At 41.5% G+C, this 24323-nt stretch overlaps 1 protein-coding gene across 1 annotated transcript in view; it reads right to left on the bottom strand.

The window, feature by feature from the left end:
- DNAH11 (dynein axonemal heavy chain 11) overlaps nt 1-24323 on the bottom strand; it is a 725796-nt gene that overhangs the window by 60833 nt on the left and 640640 nt on the right. Inside the window, exon 73 of the mRNA XM_029589065.1 lies at nt 8726-8853. Within this exon, the coding sequence (XP_029444925.1) occupies nt 8726-8853 (128 nt within the window). The remainder of the gene's footprint in view (nt 1-8725; nt 8854-24323) is intronic.

Raw genomic sequence — 24323 nt, 5'->3', positions numbered from 1 at the left:
TATGTTTTGAAGTTATAACATTTCTTGTAAAGCTTTTAAGCTGCATTTACTGTTTTATGTAAACCGATATGATTTCCCAACGAATATCGGTCTAGAAAAACCTTAAATAAATAAATAAATAAATAGATAGAATACAAAAATTTATCACTCAAAGACCTATGATTAAAAATCACTTCAGGTATATTATTCACTTGCAGTGATATTAGTCAAGTTGAAAGAGAATCACAAATAAGTGATTTTCAATACCCGAAAGTTTATGAGGTCTTATAAATGGCAAATTAAGCATTCCCTTACATATGGCTATTTAATAATTTAGGATATAAAATTGCCATATTTTATTCAGTTATTTTCTTTTTGTATTTCAGTAACAATGACACAAAGTCCATCCCCATTACCCTGTACTTTGTGAAGTAATACAAAATCTATCTACAGCAGGCCCTGCGCAATGGAACTCTCTACCTCCAGAACGGAAGGAACCTTGCCCAATCACCTTTAAAAAGAGACTCAAAACTTGGCTATTCGAACAAGCTTTTAATACATAACAATAATCGCCCATCAATGTCCTCCTTGTAACAGGACTCCCTATTTACTTAGCCAGATTTCAGTTATAGAATATTATTACCTAATCGTAATCATTGTAATTTACTCCCCAGTTCATTGATCCAAGTTATCCTACCTGTTCGATGTAACCGCATTCTTATATGCCTGTTAATTGTTATAATGTAAACCGAAATGATATGTAACTTTGCTACATGAATTTCGGTATATAAAAATGTTAAATAAATAAATAAATAAATAAATAAATAAATAAATAAATCCTGCAAAAAATCACTCAGAACCTAATTTGCAGATGATACAAAATTATTCAGAGTAGTTAAATCACAGGCAGACTGTGATACATTACAGGAGGACCTTGCAAGACTGGAAGATTGGGCATCCAAATGGCAGATGAAATTTAATGTGGACAAGTGCAGGGTGATGCACATAGGGAAAAATAACCCTTGCTGTAGTTACACGATGTTAGGTTCCATGTTAGGAGCTACCACCCAGGAAAAAGATCTAGGCATCATAGTGGATAATACTTTAAAATCGTCGGCTCAGTGTGCTGCAGCAGTCAAAAAAGCAAATAGAATGTTAGGAATTATTAGGAAGGGAATGGTTAATAGAACGGAAAATGTCATAATGCCTCTGTATCGCTCCATGGTGAGACCGCACCTTGAATACTGTGTACAGTTCTGGTCGCCGCATCTCAAAAAAGATATAGTTGCGATGGAGAAGGTACAGAGAAGGGCAACCAAAATGATAAAGGGGATGGAACAGCTCCCCTATGAGGAAAGGCTGAAGAGGTTAGGGCTGTTCAGCTTGGAGAAGAGACGGCTGAGGGGGGATATGATAGAGGTCTTTAAGATCATGAGAGGTCTTGAACGAGTAGATGTGACTCGGTTATTTACACTTTCGAATAATAGAAGGACTAGGGGGCATTCCATGAAGTTAGCAAGTAACACATTTAAGACTAATCGGAGAAAATTATTTTTCACTCAACGCACAATAAAGCTCTGGAATTTGTTGCCAGAGAAGGTAGTTAGTGCAGTTAGTGTAGCTGGGTTCAAAAAAGGTTTGGATAAGTTCTTGGAGGAGAAGTCCATTAATGGCTATTAATCAATTATACTTAGGGAATAGCCACTGCTATTAATTGCATCAGTAGCATGGGTTCTTCTTAGTGTTTGGGTAATTGCCAGGTTCTTGTGGCCTGGTTTTTGGCCTCTGTTGGAAACAGGATGCTGGGCTTGATGGACCCTTGGTCTGTCCCAGCATGGCAATTTCTTATGTTCTTATGTTCTTATATAGCCAACATGTCATACCAAAACAGCATTAATTCCCAGAACTCAAACAGCAATAACCCTCAATGAAAAGGCAACACTGCAAAACATCCACCTAGCCCTAACACCAATACATCCTTCTAGTGGGGATAAAAACAAATTGGACGACTTCAAATCCCTACAGAGAAACTAGTAACCCAACAGAATACTTCACACCGTGGCTACACGTACAGAATCTAACCAAAAATGAAATAAGGGATTATAAATTAGAAACAGAAACATGCTGACAAAAATGGAATAATTATTTGTTCTACTATTCACTACAGCTTTAAACTCCCCTTCCTCAATTCCTGTATGTTTCAGATGGGGTGGGGGGAGAGAAGAAGAGGAGAGGAAAGCCTGGATTACAGAACAGAAGGCTCTGCTTTGCACTGCACTTTGTCTACTCTAGGCTCATCACACCCTCCCCCCATATCCTGTTTTTTATATCCCACTTGGGAGGGGAAAGATTGGAAAAGGAAGCAGCGGGCTATTCTCTGCTGCCTGAGATTTGGGGCACTGACCAGTAATGTCATCTGGGCAAAGCCTGCTGATGATGCCCCCTTTGTCTTGATACGGGGAAGCTGTTCCCTTTGCCTTTTCCTGGTCCTGCTTCTACCAACATAGACTATGCTGACAGCCTTAGAACCTTTCATTTCTATATAAGCCATAAGGCTTCTAGAGTACTATCTTGGGAAGTACAATTACTATACTAAAGCTTAGCTAATGTTGCATTATAACCTGTTAAGTGTAACAGAAGTCATTCTTAATTACACAGGTCTACAAAGGGAATTACATTCCACGGGGTACAATCCAGCAGAAGTTAGGCAGCAGCTTTCATGGCAGACAAGCTTCCTCAATAATAGTAATGCAAAAGCGATACTTGTAACCATTTAGAAATAAATATAATTTAATCAGAAAATAAAGCCTAACACAGCTATCAGTTGAGTTCCATGCTGCACATGGGCACCTCATACCCCTTTCAGAGCCCTTTCATAATAAAATATATTGATTATAGCTAGCATCAAATCAAGCAGCAGGGAAGTGAACAGGAAAACATAGTAAAATTACCATGTTTAGTTTGATTAAAGTTAGAGGAGAACGGCAGTAAATAAAACAATGCAGATAATGGAGGTAGAAGTTCAACAATGCAGAAATTATTTGAGGAAGTATGGTGATGTGAGGTAAAATATGAAAATAATGGTAAAATGGAATTTTCTTTATCTTGTGCCCCGACACCAGATGATCTATGTCCTCTATTAACAGATCTTATGTTTGTGTATTATGTTGCCACCTAGTGGCTGTAGTAAACATTAGGATGTCAATACTCAGAAAAGCAGCAAGTGGACAAGTTTTCCAGTTAAAGACTGTTAGCTGGACAGCCTGTAATGGATATTCAGCTGGACAAGTGTCCCACTGAATATTTTCTGTTAAAGTTGTCCAGTTAAGTTTGCTTGGCTAAATTTTAACCTACCTGACTATATCTGAATATTACTGGTTAGGTTTAAAGTTATTAGGATACATGTACCCTGATAACTTTAATTTTAACCAGTCATATTCAACACGAAGAGACCCCTAGGTCTCCACTGTCCAGTTGGTCCCTAGCTTAGGCTCTATGCTAGGATTCTGTAGTCTGCAGGCACCTTCACCGAGACTTCTCTAGACTGGTTGGCACTGAGTGCACTATAAATGAAGGCTGTGCCCAAGGAGAGTGGTGTGGCTTATGGCATTCCGAGTTGGCTTTTGGTATTTTGATTTGCAGATTTGGAGTTCTTCCCATCTTTGGGTGCCACAGCATGAAACAGGGGAAGCAGCTTTTGAGTGTTGAGCTGGAAGAGTAGTGTTGTGGTTGATCCTTATTTTAGGATTCACACAATGATCCAAGGGAAGAGACTCTGCCCTGTGCCAGTACTCCACAGTCTGGAAGGGATTGTCTTAAAGAAGAGAAGATTTTGAAAGAAGTTTGAGAAGAGATGTTTTGCTTTTTTTCTGAGCGTTTGCTTTTGGGATCCTGTGCCTGCCGAAGGAGGATTTTCTCCCTTGCTTTGGGAGGTCAGGAAGGTGCTGTGACTCCCTCCACTCAGTTAAGAAAGGATAGCAGTGACATGACAGAGAAGTATTTTTGTAGAGAGTTTTGTTCTAGTTGCTTTGGGAGGAATTTTGTGCCACCAGTTCCTGACCACTAAGAAGGGGGGAGAGAGAAAGTTTGGGATTTTGATCCTTTTTTTTTGGGGGGGGGTCTTTCTCCACCAGACATCCCGTGTTCCATCAGAGAAAGACATAAGAAGATCCCTGCTCTACTGGGAGCCCTCTCTTTCATTCAGAAGTGTTGGGTCTTTTCCTAGTGCTTGATATCTAAGGAACACTGACTCAGCTTTTAGAAATTAGGATAACAGGCACCCTTGGAATGTATTTTTGTGAGAAGAAAACTGGTGAAATTGTTTTTTTTATTATGAATTCCACTTGAAGTATTTTTGGTTGCAGTAAATTTTTGTTGAACACCCAACCAGAGTGTCCAGCATCTTCATTCAAGTTCAGAGCTTCCCTAAAGCAAAGACATCCTAAGCGTGAGTACTATGAATCAAGAAAGTTTAAATGAAGTGAGAGACCGCGTGTGGATCCCCACCCCCTGTGAGCATAAAGTCCCGGAGGTTTATCCTCCTCCCCACTGGAATGAACCATAGCACCCCAGAGCAAGTGGACTGTGACTGGTGAGAAAAGTGGTCCCAGGGACTAGTGTATGCTCCTGCATTTCATGAGATCTCCAAATACAAACATAGGAGTGGAGGAGCAGCCTGGTGGTTAGAGCAGCAGGCTATGCCCCAGAGAAAGCAGGGTTCAAATCCCACTGGTGCTCTTAATCTCTTCAGGGATAGGTAAAGACCTGCAGGTAAACTACTTTGAAGTGCTGAAAAGCAGATTATTAAACTAAGTAAAAAATATTTATAGCCAGTTTTAGCTGGATATCTCAGGGATGGTCAAATAGGCAGAACATTTAAAACCTCTAGGGTAGATTTTAAAAACTGCACCCACGCGTACTTTTGTTCGCATGACCGGCGCAAACAAAAGTACGCCGGATTTTAATAGATAAATGCGTAGCCGCGCGTATCTTTTAAAATTCGGGGTCGGCACGCGCAGGGCTGTGCAAAATCGGCAGCCTGCCCGCACCGAGCCGCGTAGCCTGCCTCCGTTCCCTCCGAGGCCGCTTCCTTCCACCCCCCCGCACCTTCCCTTACCTAACACACCCCCCCCGCCCTATCTAAACCCCACTACCTTTGTTAGAGAAGTTACGCCTGCCCGGCTGCCAGCGCACCATGTTCCGGTCTGGGGGCTGGTTTGGAGGCCGCAGCCATGCCCCCGGAACACCCCCGGGCCGGCACCACGCCCCCCGGAATGCCCCTGAACGTCACGCTGCCCCCGACACACCCCCAACATGCCCCCCTAGCAAAGCCCTGGGACTTGCGCACGCCACCGAGCCTATTCAACATAGGCTCGGCGCGCACAGGGGGAGGTTGGGGCAAGTTTTCGGGGGGTACGCGCGTACCCCTTTGAAAATCTGCCCCTCTTTGAATATGGGCCTTTGGATTTGCAGATTTACTTTATATATCTGTCAAAACAGATTCCTAAACTTTGCTTTGATTGGTTAGGTCTAGGGTAGGAAGCTGTGTATTCTAGAAGTTCTGTCTTCATTGTGTGACAGAATCGTTTTTTGTCGTTCTTTGTTTTTCGGCCGTTCTTCGTTTTTCGGTCGTTCTTCGGCCGTTCTTCGTTTTTCGGCCGCTGCAGGAAATGTCATTTTTTTGCGGTTTGGGTCTTTTTTTCGTGAAAAATCGTTTTTGAGTTAGTGCATGCTAATGCCCCGTTAGTGCGCGCTAACAAAAACAGTTTTTGTTACTTTTTGTTAGTTTTTGTTAGCGCGCAGTAACTCCTGTTAGTGTGCACTAATCCGAAAAATGAATTTTCGCGAAAAAAAAACGGAAAAATCCCAATCGTTTTTCGGGCTCCCTGAAACATGCCGAATTGGACAATTTCGTTGACATTTTCCAATTCGGAGAAAACGAATGCACATCTCTAGTTTTTACACAGCATCTCTCAACCAAGCCTGCAGCTCCCTGTAACACAGTTCAGAGAAGCTTTGTTCCAATTAATCTTGTCTTTTTTTTTAGCTACCAGTATGATCTTTGTGTTTCAGTTGTATTTTCAAATAAATGTTTTGTGGAGTTTAAGAATTGGCCTATATGTGCATTGAGCTGAATGAAAGTTTAGCTATCTGTATAATTGTGCAGTGTGATGTGTAGCAAGGAAAGAATATTCTGTGATGTCATCTGGATGGGCACACAGGATCAGCTTCATCAATTTAGTGAATGGCTTAATACAAGAGATACTGAGCTCCATTTCACTCTTACCAGCCATCATGAGCAGGTTCCTTTTTTAGACCTACATATCTATAATTCAAATGAAATGCTCTCTACAACACTTAATATATTAAATCAATAGATAGAAATACTATTTTACACTACAGCAGCCATCATCCACCTTATCTGAGAGATAACATTCCAACTGGTCAATTTCTTCATCTTAAGCGATTATGTTCTACTGTACAAGAATATAAGCAACAAGCTCTATTCAGGTCAGCTAAATTTAAAACCATGGGTTATCTGAACAAGGTAATTAGACAGGCTTATATGAGGGCCCTTTATGTAAATGAAGACCTTCTATTGAACGTAGAACCTCATGCCCTTCTGGACCGTATGGTATGCATTCTACCATTCATGCCTCAAGTCATAGCAGTACAGCAAATTATAATGCATCATTGGAACATATTAAGTATACATGACAAACTGACACAGACAGTTTTTGCCCATACATATAGACGGAATTTAAGAGACTGTTTGATCCACACTGCCTCCCCTCTGGTCAATTACATTCCACTGGTACTAACAATGGTCATTTCAAATGTGGATCTTGCTCTAATTGTAATAATTGTCTTGAAATCAGGACTTTTTTTTTTTTTTATTGCTAACAAACAGTACCCTTTTTATTTAGAAGCAAGGTCAGATTGTATAACTCCACTCAAATTGTATATGCGATTCAATGCCATGTGGGCTCGCACATGGTGGAAAATCCAATTAAGGAGCAGACTGGGAGGGAACGTTTCAACCCACCTGACCTTCCTCCCTCTTCCCCTCTCCTCCCCGCCCCCTATCCCTATCCTATCTAACCCCAAATGTTTTATTTTTACCTCTTGATCCTCTTCAGGAGAAGTAGCAACTTGCGTATGCCGGCAGCCGCTGTACCAGCTGTCTCCAGCCCCGCTCCTCCCCACCCCTGGACCATCCTTTTCTCTGGGCCCCGCATGTCTGCGCATAACTGGGGTTATGCATGTGGCCAGACCCCTTTGAAAATGCACTCGGCGCGTGTGGAAGGCCCTGCCACACGGTAACCTGTTTTTTATGCGTGTGGCTGTTTTAAAATTCGGCTGTATGTGTTTAATTCATTTTTTTGGTTTTGCAGATAGTCAAAGGTTAACCTTTTATTTTCAATGGCGAAACAAAGATCTTCTGTTGGGCATATTAATCTGTTTCAGTAATGCTGGGCTGCATTTTTGCACATAAGCTTTGCCTTAGTAAATATAAGAGACTTTTATTCAATTTTGATTAAGGGGGTTTTTTTTTTACCAGAATTGATTACAACTGCTTAAGGCCTGTTGGCACGTCATGTGACAGTCCTATAAATTTGCTTGCTATCTGTGGCAAGTAGGTTGTGATCTGGCTTTTCTCCCCTATTTCTTAAGTGTATTGTTTACAGTTTCACATGATTTTCTGATATAAAATGTTTTTGCACAAATTCCTCAAGACTAGCTTTTTTTTTGGATATAGATTGTGTTTTTCACTTCTTTACTACTTCTCTATATATTTTTGCTACTGCCGATTCATGTTACTAAACTATATAGGGAGGGCAGGGAGTTGCTGGCCAAATTACATTTTCTAATGGGAACTGGAAGGAGGACTTACTGGGACCTGCCAGCTGACTTCAAAAAGGTGAGCTAGACTCGCAAGACAGGAAGAAGGGGCTGATTTGACCCCGGATCCAGACTTGAAGGAGTGGTGGTTCGGCATGCTAGGAAGGGAGAACTTGCCCAGCAGGCCGCGGGAAGTTTAACACCTACCTTTGAAAAGGAATTAAGATTCTTGCAGTAGTAGGAGATGTGCTAGGCAGCCTCCCCACACTAGTGCACCTCCTTGCATTGCAGGGTAATAGCTAATTAGGCCATTACCCTGCAATCTGCATGCACCATGCTGTTTGCTGCAGGTTTTGTTGAAGGTCTTTTTTTCAGCGCTAAAGCCCTTATTACATACCTGGACAAGATTAGTGCTGAAAAACCCATGCTGATAACAATTAAAAACCCATGGAGGGATATTACATCAGCCCCAGTAAATTTTCCTTCTCAACCAAATTGAAAGTGAAAGACACACATATGTTTGACATGACACATGCAGTAAAATGCAATTAAAATCAGGGATGTGAATTTGTCCTGGTTTGGGGAGCCCAAAACCCAAAGGAATTTTCCCGATTTTCGGGAAAAATTCGTTTTTGAGTTTAGTGTGCACTAACTTCCTGTTAATGCGCACTAACGAAAAAATGTTAGCATGTGCTAACAGGAGTTAGCGCGCTCTAAAATGAAATTCGGGTCTCCTAAGACCCGAACTGCGGGAAATATGAAATTTCCTGTGGCGGGCCGAAAACAAAGCTTCGCACATCCTTAATTAAAATACATTTTACATATATCTTATCAATAAATTGTGAAATAAACAGCATAACTTTACCAATAATTTCTATTACTTCCTCTATGGTTTTATACTTACTTGGAGAATGACCCAATGACCCTGTTTTGCAGCTTTCTCCAGTGCCTCTTCAGCTACAATTTCTTGACCTTGTCCTAGAGATATATTATGGAATTTTCCAGAATCAATAGTAAACCCAAGTTTCTTGCCTAGGAGGATGAGAGCAATTATGTTATACATCTGTAATTATTGTAGTATATACTATAAATACACAATATTACTATACTTCATATAAAGATTTTTCTATCCAACATGGTTACACAACAGTCTTATTAGGAGTACTAAAAAAGCATAAAGAAGTTCTCTTTTTGGATTTATTATAAATATATTGGCATGTTAAAATGACATGAAATAGAGATCTGTGGTGGGGCAAAGGAAGGAGCTAACTGGAAATCAAGTAGGGTATAGAGATATGTGCAACCAAATTTTTCATTTCAGTTTATTTCTTTTGTTTTTGGGCACTTTTTGGCCCAAATTTTGTTTTGGGGAGAGAGGGTATTTTTGTAATTTAAATATGTTTTTATTCATTTCAGAAAATAGTGTGCACTATTTGCATGCTTCAGGAATGGTCTAGGGTCTTTTTAATGATATTTTATTGAACTTGATGTGATTTTACTTGTATGTATTACTAACATAATTAAATTTGGAGTTTTATTTAGTTTTACTGCTTGCCTTGATTCTAACCTATTTATACCTTCTAATATTTTATTTAATTTTATGTTTTTTTTTAATATTTATTATTTTATTGTAATTATGTGAACCACTGTGATGGCTCCTCCAAATGATGGTATACAAAAAAATCAATAAATAAATAATGCTGAAAAATTCAGAGTTATGCATTTAGGCTGCAAAAACCTATAGAAGAGCGGGATCTAGGGGTAATTGTATCTGGCAATCTTAAGGTGGCAAACAGGTGGATAAAGTGATGGCAAAAGTCAGAAAGATGCATGGCTGTATAGGGAGAGGAATGATTAGCAGAAAAAGAAGGTAATATTGTCCCTGTATATGTTCCTGATGAGAGCTTATTTGGAATATTGTGTATAATTTTGAAGACCATACTGTCACAATAGGATCTAAACTGGTAAGAGTTGGTCCAGAGAATGGCTACTAAAATGGTTATTGGTCTTCTTTCTAAAGCATATGGGTCAGACTGAAAGATCTGAACATGTATGCCCTAGAGGAAAAGTGAGATAGGAGATATGATAGAGATATTTAAATAACTCCAAGGTTTCCATGCACAGGAGGCAAGCCTCTTTCAGAGAAAAGGAGGCTCTAGAACAAGGGGGTCATGTGATGAGGATGAAAGGGGGGTAGACTCAGGATTAATCTTAGGAAATATTTCTTTACAGAGAGAGTAGTGAATGCATGGAACATCCTCCTAGTGGAAGTGGTGGAGACAAAAACAGTATCTGAATTCAAGAAAAAAATGGAATAAACAGAGGATCTCTAAGGAAGTGATGGGAATTGTAAAGCTAAATTAGTTGGGTGGATGGGTTGACAAGATGGGCCATATGTCCTTTTGCTACCTTCATGTTTCTATACTTTTATGAAATGAATTAAAACAATTTTAGGGGGTATTCGGGGCCATTTTTGTTTCAGATTTAACAAAACAAAACAAAAATGGCCATTTTAGGTTTGGATTACTATTCATGGATTGAGGAAGACTTTTTTTTTGAGGAAATAATTATTTCCTTTGTGATCTATCTCGGAATCTCAACTTGAAGAATATTTCACAGGGAGAGTCTAAAGCATAGAGCAGTGGTCTTTGATAAGATTCACCACTTTCTTGACCTCGACTCCAGAAAGGTTCTCTCCAGTGTATGGCATAACTGGAAGCCTTTCCTGCATGCACCCTTTCAAGCCTGAAGCCCATAACTATGAGAGTCTGCGGTGCCAATGGCCATGGCAAAAGCTCTTCATGCCAATTTCAAAAGCATCACAGGTTGAGTTGATCCCAGTTTCAGCAACTGACAAATTCTTTTTGATTCTCCTAAAGGAGAAACTCAGAGAATTTTTGTAGATCATATTAATCTGAAAGCATGCGTTGAGACATAGAAACATAGCTTTCTGAAAAAAAGAATTCATTATAGATCCAGGGTCTGGAAATCATGCCCTGGGGGCAGCAAAGAAACTTTGAATCTTTCCTGAAAAGAGCCAAGATGTCAACGACCACACACTAGTATAATTGGATTCTGTCAAATCTTTCAGCTGTCTAAACATGATATTAGGTGTCTACCTTCTTACCTACAGTAAGTACCAAGACTGGAGTCTCCCAAATTCTCTTACATATCTCCTGCACTACCACTGACTCCTTAGGGTTGCTGAGGTATTTAAGGAGGCCTAGTAAAGTGCCCTGGGCTCATCTTCAACCTCTAACAAAAATGGGAAAGATAAGACCTCAAGAGGCCACCTATTCTTCATTTGTTGAGGGAAGGATATCCAAAGTGAGACTGAACCTCAGGATTCTTCCTACTCAGACATTATGACCTGAGCTGTAGTCTGGAACGATATTAATCTTTGAGCCATAGTTTCAGCCTCAATTGGCAGGCAAGAAGACTCCCTGAGCATCAAGCCAAGCATTTCTGGACAGCTGGATGAGCTTCCCTCTTTGAAACTATTTTCTTGCATATTTTGTTCTGCCTTTCCACAGAAACCCAAGGTAGGAGAACATAAAATAGAATAAAAGTACATTTTATAATAAAACAAATATAAAGTAAGGCACGCATAAACTCAAAAACACATAACCATCTTTCTATAACAAGCTCATTCATAGCTAGCTGCATACAGTCACTCATACTGTTTCCAGACATTTCACACAGACAGAACCTGGATGTCCCCCATCCTCAGAAAAATCATAAAATAGAAATCCTAAAATGAAAGCCTTCAACTATTAACAGGCTTTAAATTGCAGAAGCAAACAGTCAAGCCTTTGTTAACTTTCTAAAGGCTAGGAAGTCTTTCATAATCCTTAAATACATCGGTACTGAGTTTCATAAATGGGCACTGGCACAAGATATTGCCCTTTTCTAGCTTTTCAGATATTTGATATCATACAATGAGGGGGTCATCAAGCAAAAGGGAGAAAACAATCATGAAGGTACCTGACCATAAAGACCAGCCATGCATGGGCTTCAAAAATCCATGACTTGAAAAAGGAGAGCATCTTGAATTTTACATTGGGAACTGAGAGCCAGTGAAGACTCTTCAGGGTCAGAGGAATGGGATTAGAGAGACCAAGATTTAAAAGCAGCTGGGCTGCAGCATTTTGAATTAATTGTAATCTCTGTAGCTGTTTTCAGGCAATCCCAATATCTTCAAAGATATCTGGTTAAGAAGCACTGGAAAACCTAAATAAAAATTCCTTTGCAGGTCTGTTTAAATTTGCCTCAGTGGGTTCAATGGCCCAAATCCCCAGCAGTATGACTTTTACTTTGGGGGGTGGGCAATCTCCCCCACCCCTTCCTTCACAATTTTGTTATTTTTTTCCAAAGCTTCCCTGCTATCCCCCCTCCCTATCCTCTACCTGCCTGCAGACCTGTAACTCCTCTACTCCTAAGCTCCCCCAAAACATGAAAACCCCTGCCGGTAATGAGGTAACCTCTTACTCACTCCCGGCGCTTCAAGCGCTGCTCTGATAAGACAAGCGCTGGACGCATAAGCTGCCCGTAGCTTGTCTTATTAGAACAGCCCTGGAAGTGAGTATATTTACTGGGACGTTTAACTTGCTGAATATTCAGGACAAATTATCCGGCTAACTTTAGCCAAATAAGTTGTCTGTTTGCTGACATACTGAATATGGATCTCTATAACCATAGAAAAACACGATCTCCATACAAAAACACGATCCAATGAGACAGACCTCATTTCCTAGGGGTGAAATTTAGACAACTGGAGCAACGCATTATCAATTGCATGTTTCTCAGAGTGAAATGTTGCAGAGTAATTTGCTGTTAACTTGCCTCGACATCTTAACATTTGTACTATGAATTTTGCTAAGATCAGTACTAACACTCCAGTGGGAATACTTAAGGAATAGCTATTGGAGATTTGGTAGGTTCCTTTTGAAGCTACAATATTGCTGCTACCAGCATTGCTCACATAGCAATGCTAGAAGCGCCGGGCCCAGGGCGTGGTAGCTGTGTACTGCAATTTGGGCTGAAGATTGAGATTTGCAAGCTATTGGTAAGGTAGGAGGGTTAGGATTGGGTGAGAGAGGGAGGGAAGCACTGCACAGCTAATTTGGGCTACAATATCTTGAAGCAAGGAGCAGACAGTGGGGGGGAGGAGGGGAAGGCAGATGCTGGACCACTTTAACTTTGCCAAATTTAAAGCGTGACGGAGGGATTTTGGTGGGAGTAGGGGGATGGGAGGAGAGAGAAGGCTGAAAGCGTGGCTTCGCAAGGCCTGTGATTTAGGACTTGGGTGGGGGGTAGAGTGATTGGGCCACTAGGCCCAAAAGCATTTTTTTTTTTAAACAGCACCACTTAACTGGCTATATTCTTTTGAATATAGCCAGTTAAGGCTAAAGTTATCTGGGAACACATTCCCGTATGACTTTAAACCTATTCTCAACTTACATCTCAAGACAGCGGAGTAACTTATTGGAGTTAGCTGGGTAAGTTATTTGGCTAAATCATCCTTGCTCAAACATCCCCCCCAAAACACCCCTTACTTCTGAGTTATCCTGCTAAATGGCTTTGAATATTGGCCTCCCTGTATTTCAGCCATCAATGAATGGCTCCAATATATTTTAGATCAGAAGAATTTTTGCATGCCAGTGCAATCTTTGATGCTGAGCATCTTCAGTTAATGGAACACATTCTATGTCCACGCTGTGCACTCTACAACTGCTGCAGCACACTTTGTCACTGGTTGCTCATTGCAAGACCATACAACACTTCAATTCCAGGAATTACATTGCCTTCCAGTTGCACAGAAAATGCATTTTAAAATCTTTATGCTGGGTTTTTAAAATCTTCAGTGGAAATGACCAAGCTATTTGTGCCAACTTGATTCTCAGATATGCTTTTCTGTGCCCTTTCCGTTCCGCTGCCCGTTTTCTTTTAGCTCTCCCCACTCATTTCAGCATGATGACAGGAGACTCTTACACATGCTTTCTCTGTGGCCGGACATACTCTTTGGAACTTTCTGCCTCTGGAAGCCAGAAAATTGTTTGAAGCTATTTTATCCACTCTTTTGAATTTGTGATGTCAAAGAATAGTTTTCCTCAGCTCAGTTATAATTCAGACTATTGTTTGACACCAGTTTTATTTGTCCTGTTACATATGTTTGTATTTGAATTTTATTGTACTTTGTTGCCCTGTTTGTGATCTGCCTTGAACACTTTTATTGATTATGGTAAAATACAAAAATGGTTAAATACATCATCATCAAAAGCCAAGGCATTACTTAACTCTTTCTGTCCTTGCAGGAGGAGCTGAAGGTCCTAAACGTTACTTCAAGCCTCCTACTCACTCAATCACACACATCCAAGCCCCCACCCCCAAAGTCCACTCCACAGACATCGCCCAGCAGTGCAGCCCAGTGAACCACACAACTCCAAGTGGTAATGTAGATGCAGTTGGGGAAGGGGGGTGTGTGTCTCAAATCATACCTTCTGTGGCATGAAATGTGTGCATAGGAAAGGAGGTGAGGAGTGAACAGGGCACAGAGTGTACACCCCATTAGCTAGGCTTCCCCATCATTTAATGATGGGCTTTTCTGCTAGTTAATATAAATTTTGTACCTGTCTCCATGGTGTTCCCATGTTGCTACGAATATATATATATATGAATATGGTTACTCTGCTAACTACAGAAAGTCAAGATATCCCTGTCAGAAGCTGAAAATCCAAGGCTTCATCTGGGTTCTTCAACTTTAACAGCCACTACAGCAAGGACAGCTAGCTCCTTACTGTCTATGTGGAAAGGATGCTCATGGGTATAACTAGCTATGTGAATGATGATATCATTTCACTAAGAACATTAAACTGATGCAGGAAATGTATGGATTTGTCCACCCACATTTCTAAAATGTTATAAAATCTAGAACTTTGGAGAAAATAAAGAAAATACTGGACTACCTTCCAATCTTGTAAGAAATTGGTGTGAAACAAAAACATTATTTGTATAGCACATGAGATGACGTTTTCAGTTGAAATAAACTTTTATTGTGTTAGTGTTTCTCAAAAATCATTAAGTCAGATTTGGTGAAGAAGGCCAGTGCTATATACTGCCATGGTCTGTCAGCAGCATGGGATCTTCTTGGTGTTTGGGTACTTGCCAGGTTCTTGTGGCCTGGTTTGGCCTCTGTTGGAAACAGGATGCTGGGCTTGGTGGACCCTTGGTCTGACCCAGCATGGCAATTTCTTATGTTCTTATGCAGAGGACATGGATTCGAGTCCCCAGTTCCTTGGGCTGGCAGGGGTGGAGGTAGCTGCCAAGGCAGTGTTCATAGCCCTTGGGGATGGAAGTCCCACTCTTCTGTAACACTTAGTGGCCAGACCTAGGGTCCACGTTAGTCCCCTGGCCAAAAACTGTTACTGTAATGGCTGAGCTGTGGTTGAGGGAGGGGTGGCATGCATATAGAAGAGGAAAACTCCCTGGGTAGTTGACACTGTATCCCAATAGAGGCTGGTTTCAACTGAGCTGGAAGCCCAAAGGAGGACAAAAAAAAAAACTCATGGAAAAATGACACAGATTGGAAGGACACACTGTGTGCCAGTTTTCAGAACAATGAACTTATATCATGTAAGTTAGCACAAAAGTTTATAAAAAGGCATAAACGCCATTCATGCATATATATAATTTACACATAGATTACAGACTGCTAAAAAGTTTCATATTTCTATGGACACTCATGAATAGGGAGATTACTTATCTGCAATTTCTATTTTCTGAAGGTATTTTCATAGACTGAAGGGTTGTGGTGGCCTATCACGTGCCACCCTAAAGCATTTATCAAGACTTGGGTTCAAGATCTTAGAAATGTTTTCCAAAAGCAACCATTTACTACCATGGGCAGCTTTATGGTCATGCAACTGGTTTGACATCAGAAAGCACCAGTGCAGTGGGGGACACCACCATCATTTCAAAAGGATGCCACCGATGCCCTCCATTGGAGGGGGAAGAGAAGAGAAGGGTATCCTTGCACTTGTCCAATATCTGGTGAAGGGAGGATCCTTCTCCTTCCGGACACACAAGGCTCCATTCCCCCTGCTGGTTCTAATACTTCTTCCAACTGTTTGTTCCTGTATATAAAGCTAGTCCTGAAATGAACTGAATGCACAGCTACAGATGGATAATGTGAATGCAAAATTATATTACCTTTCTTAAAAAGCAATCACAAGTTTGGTATCAACATTTTTAAAGGTATTTTACACATATTCACACTGCTGGAGACTGAAATCTGAAGGATGCTTCCTTGATAGAGGCAATAACTTTAAAGTGAGGCATCTTGAAATAAAATGGGTTTAGATGGAAATGGGAATTGAGAACTCAGACAGAATACGGAGGTCCTGAGGTAGCACTTTGCATTATTTACGTCCTATTCCCTAAATGAGGGATTGGTATATTCCAGTACACCTCTCAGGTTTTTGCCTAAGTGTGGCTGCCTATTATGTGGTGTAGGAAGATTGTATTTTTAAGGACAAATGGAGGAGACAGTACAGTTCTTCCCATGAGTATAAAGAGAACGTTTTTTCCAGGATGGTGAGAGTCTGGAGAGTTCTGTCCTCAGTGCAATAAAAGGAGTAGCTTAAAGTGATGTAAAGGAATGTGCATTAATTTAAAACAACTGACATCCAAAATGAATAGGTCCCATTTGTTTCATTCATGGGTGTCCTGAAACAAATGGGGGCCATTCCACAAATGAAACATATTTGTTTCATCCCCCATTCATATTTATTGGCTATAGAAGTCAATGGGGACTGCGGAACAGGTGCAATGCCAGGGAATAATTGTAAGTAATTAAATCAGCCAGCAAGCCCTTCCCTGTAAGCATAGCAACCAGCCCTTCCCTGTGAGTTGTGTGACCTCGTAGCATTGACATAGAATAGTCAGCACTGGGCAGGACTTGTAAGCAAGGAGACTACAGAAGCAACAGACCAGAGTGAAGCATTTTTCTATTCCAGACTATTGCTACTCTCTAGATCCAGTGACTAATCCTGGAGTTTGAGCATGTGTGAGGCATACTGAACATTTCTTCTGAGACTTTGTTCTGGAAGGAGGCTGTATATTGGTCTTTGCTATCACAGAGTGTTTGATCAAAACTTTAAAATTCACATTCAACTTTAGAAACAACGTTTTTGACTGCTACTATTACTTATTAATCAATAGCAGTTTATGAATTTTTCTTCTAAACCTTTTTTTTAAACCCAGTTACACTAACTGCTGTAACCACATCCTCTGGCAATGAATTGCAGAGCTTAACTATGTGCTGAGTAAAAGAATTTTCTTCGGTTTTAAATGAGCTACTTGCTAATTCATGGAGTGTCCCCTAGTCCTTCTATTATCTGTGAGAGTAAATAACTGATTTACATTAACTTGTTCAAGTCATTTCATGATTTTGTAGACCTCTATCATATCCCCCCCCCCCCCAGTCGTCTCTTCTCCAAACTGAACAGCCCTAACTTCCTTAGCCTTTCCTCATAGAGGAGCCGTTCCATGCCCCTTATTTTAGTTGCCTTTCTCTGTGCTTTCTCCAGTGCAACTATATCTTTTTTAAGATGCAGCTGCCAGAATTGCACACAGTATTCAAGATGCGGTCTCACCATGGAGCAATACAGAAACATTATGACATCCATTGTTTTATTTGCCAATCTCTTCTTAATAATTCATAATATTCTGTTTGCTTTTTTGCTTGGGTACTTGCCAGGTACTTGTGAATTGAATTGGCCACTGTTGAATACTAGGCTTGATGGACCCTTGGTCGACCCAGTATGGCATATCTTATGTTCTTATGCTGCTACAATATTGCTGCAGTGGTTTCACCCATTGAAAAAGGAAAGCAGTGCCAGGCAGCTATCAGTGGCACTTTGCTGCTGATTTTTTTCTCCCCTGGGGGAGGGTGCAGGCAGGGTTTGGGTGTGGGTGGGAGAGAGTTGGGAGAGTCACAGCAGACCAGTTGTGCCAAAACAGTTTTTTCCCCCCCTCACTGGGTGGGCACTACAGCACCAGTCTAGTCCAGACCAGTGAGATGAGCACTGCAGTGCACAGACTGCATCAAGCAGCATACCAGGCAGGCTGCCAGCATTTGTTTTGTGCAGCCTGTGAGCAGAACAGTCTCATTTGATCACTAGTACATGCACAGCAAGACACTGTATTGTCTTTGCATGCATAGTTCTATAAACTTACAGAGTGGTACAGTAGGTGGTGTACATACAGTTATAGTACAACTAATAAGAATACCATCCTGTTATTATACATATCCCCAGTAGGCAGTGACAAGTTCCATCATGTCAGGGAAGGGCAGAAGCTGAGGGAAAAACATTGTTGGCAGAGGAGGCACTAAGACAGGGATTCCTGCACTTAAATTGAAAAGGGAGTTTTTCAGATCCACAATAGGAGGAGAGGCAGGCAGAAGAAACAAATTTGGAGAGGATGTGGCAGTGCCACCACCTTTTTCTCTTCCTGTTGCTTTGGAGGTGAGGGAAAGGATGGCATACAGTAGCAGGGCAGACGTTCAGGACCGAACTCCATCAGCATGCTCTTTTTTACTTAGCACTGTTGAGGCAGCAACGGCTCTAGTTGCATCTGATTCTGAAGAAAAATCTTCTTGTATAGGATTCCCTGAAGAAGAAATTAGACAGCTATTAGCTGAAGAAAGCTTTGGAGGATTACTTTCTATTATTTTAGCCTCCACCTCAGCAATGGAAGAGATAGAGGAAACTAGTGATGATGATGATGATGAGGAAAAGCAAGCAGCGCAGGTAAAGAACATGACTGATGCCTCTGGCATTGTTTCTCAGGGTCCACCCTCTACCTCAACTCCAATGCCAGCATTCACCCCCAAGAATGTATATAAGGGATCAGGAAAGAAATCCATGATCTGGAGGCACTGCAAAGTCAAGCAGGATATGCGTTTGACTCAGTGCATTTACTATGAAAAGGTATCAGCCAAGGCAAGCAAGTGGAACATCTTACAAATGCTGGCATGCTGAATCATCTACAGCATTTGCTAGCACTGGCATCTGGGGAGGGTAGTAGTACTAGTCAATAGCCCCCTCTTCTTCCAGTCAGAGGAAAGTAGATGAAAAGGATAAGCATGTTCCCCAAGCTGATCTCACATCTTCAGCCCCTTCCAGTAGTCAGGCACCAGGCCAGTAGCCATCTGCCTTGCATCAGAAGAGATAACCCTCCATGGAGGAAATGGGGTGGTATTCAGTAAGACTGTCCCAAGATAGGAGGCAGGCAGCATCAACAGTTATCACGAGGATCACTGGGGAAATGTTTGCCCTAGATGACCATCCCATGCAGGTAGCAGAGAATGTGGGCTTTAAGTATCTGTTGCAGGTGTTAGCATCAAATTACAAAGTCCCAGCCAGTACCACGTTTGATAGGAAGGACATACTCAGCCTGTACAACCAGTGCTGTAGTCGAATCCAGGCACTACCGGATAAGGCAAAGGAGAGTAGCCTGCATTTCACCAGCAACATCTGGATCTCCATGAATGCTATGCACTCTTCTCTCTCCCTTATGGCACACTGGTGGGACCTGGTGAAAGCAGGGGCAAGCAGCAGCTCTAGCAGGGATAGAGCATCAGGGTGTAGGTAGACTTTGCTGCACACCCAAACAATGAATGAATCCCATACCTCAGGCAATATTCTATCAACTATAAGAGAGATGCTGGAGGATTGGCAGCTAGGCCAGAGAGCCAGGAATCTTCAGGCAGGGCTCTTTGTCACATACAATGGTCAAAGTGTGGTTAAGGCAATATACAATGGAGGCTTTCAGGTTATCTGATGTTTTGCACACACTCTGCACCTGGCAGTGAAGGCTGCCCTGGGGCAGGAGTCTAAGGACCACAGGAATGAATACTTGACTGGAGCTATTAGAGAAGCACAGGAAAATAGAAGGGCACCTCCATAGAAGTCTGAAGATAGGGCATCTTCTCCTTGAAAAGCAGGAGGAATTCAGGATGCCTCACAAACATCTCATTGTTGATACTGGCACCCGTTGGAATTCTACCTACATGATGATGCAGGGATTTGTGGAGCAGCAGCCACTCCTGCAAGTCCTGCCTCAGGAAATAATGGACAGGTATGAATTGCTCCCTGGGGCATCATAACTGGGAAGTCATGAGGCAGATAATTAGGAAGTCCTTCAAAGATGCCACAGATGACATGAGTTTCAGAAGTGCAAGTTTGGGTTATATCATCAATATAGTACATTTTCTGGAGGAAAGGCTGGAGGGCTTCCATCAGGATAAGAGAATAGAAGCAGAAGTGTTGCAGTTTGTGGACTCCTTACAGCATCAGGTGCAAGAAAGGCTGAAACCTATGACTAAAAACTACATATACTTGATCCCCTACACTACGTGATCCCTGGGAGAAAGAGAATCTTGCCCTCCAGTCCCCCATTAAGGAGGTGCATCAACAGAAAGTCTGTCAGTAAGAATGCCAGAGGCATGGGCAGAATAGGAATGTAGCACAGGAGGAAAAAGTGGTTACCTCAGAGAGTAGTGCAAGCAGGAGCAGCACCCTGAAAGTTAGCACTTTCTTCCTCACCAAAATATACAAAAGTCACATTGTCCACAAAACAGCCATCTTTCCTGGCACAGGCCAAAGTGAAAGCAGTTGTCAAGAAAGACTCTTGGCTTTCCCAGATAGAGGAGAGTTCAGCACAAAAATCTGAGACATGCTCTCTCTCAAAATCCATTGAGGACAGGAACACAGGTGCACTGGCATATTGGACACACAAGTCCACCATCTGGTCAGACGTAGCCAAAGTGGCACAGCACTATCTTTCCTGGGCACCAACCAGCATGTCCATTGAACGTGTGTTTTCAGTGACATCATGAGCCCTCAACTCTCAAGGATAGTGCCACAGTTGATAGAAAAGATGTTCTTTTAGAAAATCAACTTACATTTGCTTGGGTTTTCAGTTATTCCATATACGTGGGAAAAGGAATAAAAGCACCTTGAAGGCCTTGCTGCCACTCTGCCTGCCTGTCATGCCCCTTATACCACCACTAAGGTCTTGCTGCTACTGTTCCACCTACCTGTTATGTCCATTATATATAAGTATGGAAGTTTTAGTGCCTTTGTGTTTGCTGTTAGTTTCTTGGTTCTACTGGTGTGTTTGGTTTTTTTGCCAGAAAAAAAAAGAAAAATTATAAAAAAAAAAAAAAGAGTCTCCCCTCCCCACCTGTTTTACAATTCTTTTTGTTTTGTTCTAAACCCTCTTTAATGATCCCAAGGTTCTTCCACCCTGTTTTTGCTGTACTAGGGTATTTGTTCCCAGAATAACAGTTTGTAAAAAACAAAAGAAACAAGTTTCTTCTTGCTGCCTCATGCCTAGCTGCCATATCCCAGAAAATAAAGGAAATCAGAAAATGAAGAAATGGAACAGTCAGACTTCAGCCACAGAATATGAGAAAAGTTTTCTTAATAAAGCAACCATCACAACTTACCAGTAAACTGTTGTTGGTGCCTCTTTTGTAGACTTTGGGTGTTCTTCCCACAGTAGTTTTCTTCTTGGTTTGTTATACTGGGGTGTTTTGTACCCAGAACAAAAATGTGAAAAAGACAAAAAAAAATACAGAATTCTACTATCATAGCACATGCTCCATAGTTCTTTTTTCTTCTACCCCTCCACAATCACAGCCTAGTTCTCCCATCCTGTTTGATGGTTCTTTAAACTGGGGGTGATCTTTCCTCAAAAGCCCTCAGTCAGAAAGAAGAAATACAGGTACAAGTGAAACGACGCTCAAGAAACAACATTTTGATTTCCTGAATATGATAAAAGTTACAGTAGAGAGAAAGAACTCATGTAAAACCAGATGATAAAAGATACAGCAATAAGAGAGACCCCATGTAAAATCAGAACAGCCAGAGCTCAGCTACAGAACATGGGAAAAGCTTTCTAAATAGAGGATATCAGCACTTACCAAGAAAAACAAATCACATTCATCAGAAACCATTTACATGTTCTGAATATGATAACAGTTTCACTTGGAAAGCCCATTTCACAAGAAAATAAAAATTCCATCCTGCAGCTAGATCATATTCAAGCAGGGAATGTAATATAAGCTTATGTCAAGAAAATTATACTCATCACAATTCATTCTCTTGTGCTGAATCTGACAACTGATAAGTACATCAACAGAAATAATAAGAAAGACAAAAAGAGGTGTGTAAACCACACAAGGATGAAAACAGGAGGAATTGTACACAAAAGGACAAGAAGATAAATACATATATATAAAATATACATACATTAAAACTGTTTAAAATATTACAAATTTAATATCAAACCATTAATATATTAAAATAAAAAAATCAAGCATTAAATTAACACAGTGATGGATCCAATACACTTGGCCATGGATATGTTTCAAAAAGATATCTTCATCGGGGTGATTACATAAATGATTGTCCTTAATATGTATAGTAGCTCCTCTCCTAGCTAAGGATGAACTAGAGTGTCTATTCCCTCAGCTCCAAACTCACTGTGGCAACTGAAAAAATGATGAACCTGGGTATTCTTGTCAGTTTCCATCAGATCCATGTGAGGCATGCTCCACTGGGGCACTATGGTGAAAGGCATCTTGACTGAGTTTCCATTTGCCTGGATCTAGAAGATTTCTGCTGAGAAAGCCAGGCTGAATATTTTCTTGACCCAAAATATGTTCTGCTGACAAGTATTGAAAATATTCTTCTGCCCAAGGAAAGAGATTTGTTTCTTCTGATACTCCTAGACTTCGGGTACCTCCTTGTCTGTTCATTATCTGAGATCACTCTTACTGTTTTTCCTTTTATCAAGGGAAGAAAGTGATACACAGCTAGCCTTATTGCCCGGGTTTACAATGAGTTAAGAAACTTTTTCCTGAGACCAGAGACCTTGAGCCACCTGATCCAGAATGTGCTCCCCAACCTGACACATCACACAACCTGGTTAATCAGCATCATGCTCTCATCCTTATGAAACAAATTGTGTCATTCGCCTTTGCTGAGGGTACCTCTCTCTATAGGAAAACAACACTTGGTGAGTCCAGCTGATCTTCAAACTCCTCAAACTGTGCATTCTCAGGGAAAGAAAGTGGAGCCTCTGAAGGCAATTTAAACCACTTACTGGCAACCTGATCTCCAGCCTGAGACTTGAAGTCCTAAATCCATGGTAGGTCTTCCCCCTTCTCCCTGGCCTCTGAATCGTACAAAAGAATGGGTGCAGAAACATACAAATTTCTGGGGGAAAAAATCCCCTGATCAATGCAAGTCCCAACTGAGAGAAGTGCTTTTACCTTCTCTCCCATGGGAGCCAACACTGAGATATTCCCTAAAGCCAGCCATCAAATCCAGAGAATGGAGGTGAAAAGAGGATGACTTGCCAAAGACTGATCCATCATGGCTACCATTCCCACCAAAATTGCTGATCCTAAGTCTTCCCCACCCTGCGCTTTGACTGCGAATCAAAAAGGGAATCCTTTTCTTCACTGCACCAGAAGCAGCGGCTAACAACTTGGCAAAACCTGGAAGTCTCACTGGGAACCTCCCTGTTTCAAATGCTTGTAGTGCAAAGAGAGCCAGCTGCACTCATGGAACACTTTCAGCCGCAGGCTCCAAACCAGAGGCCATGCTCAGGTTTCTCCTTGAGCCAGCTGTATCTCAACCCAAATGCAGTACAGAATGGACAAGGCTGGAGTCGGCTGAAGAAATGAGGACTCTCCAAAGGGACTTATCTGATGCAAGCAAGTCTTTTTTTGCCTGAGAGCAGCACTCTTTTCGTTCTTTCCCCCTTCAATTCTTTCACTATTGTTTAAAAAATCTGTGCAAGAAGCATTCAAACAGCTGAGAGCAGAGGAGGAAGCAAGGCTGTGTGAGGAGGATCCTCTTCAAAGTTTCCACCCCCCCCCCCTTTACTGCTACTATAAACCTCCTGGGCTCGACCAAGTCCTCTCTGGGATTGGGAGCTCTCAGAGCAGGCTTGCTACCCTAAGTGTACCAGGTGCCTGGCCCTTGATCACCACCACTGTCAAATTTCTTTTAGAAAAAGAGAAGCAGGCCTAGAGAAAATTCTGCTGCGCCATCAGTATGTCCTCCTACCTGCTGAAAGCAGAGAGTACTGGTTTTCTCTGTGCTGCACACCAGCTACGTAGTGGCGATGATGTCATAAAAGAAAGCTGTATGCTCTAGAGATGTGAATCGGAACTGGAATCGGTTCGGATTCTGGTTCCGATTCACATGTGGGTTTTTTTTTTTCATCGGGCCCGATCGCGGTTTTATCGGCTGCGCCCGAGCCGATAAACAAAAAACCCACCCTGACCCTTTAAAACTAATCCCTTTGCTTCTCCCACCCTCCCGACCCCCCCCCAAAACATTTTACAGGTACCTGGTGGTCCAGTGGGGGTCCCGGGAGCGATCTCCCGCTCTCGGGCCGTCAGCTGCCACTAATAAAAATGG

This window comes from Rhinatrema bivittatum, chromosome 2 (genome assembly GCF_901001135.1).
Source record: "Rhinatrema bivittatum chromosome 2, aRhiBiv1.1, whole genome shotgun sequence".
Taxonomy (NCBI): domain Eukaryota; kingdom Metazoa; phylum Chordata; class Amphibia; order Gymnophiona; family Rhinatrematidae; genus Rhinatrema; species Rhinatrema bivittatum.
Note: the sequence above shows the minus strand (reverse complement) of the source record. Positions and strands in the feature narration are given on the sequence as shown.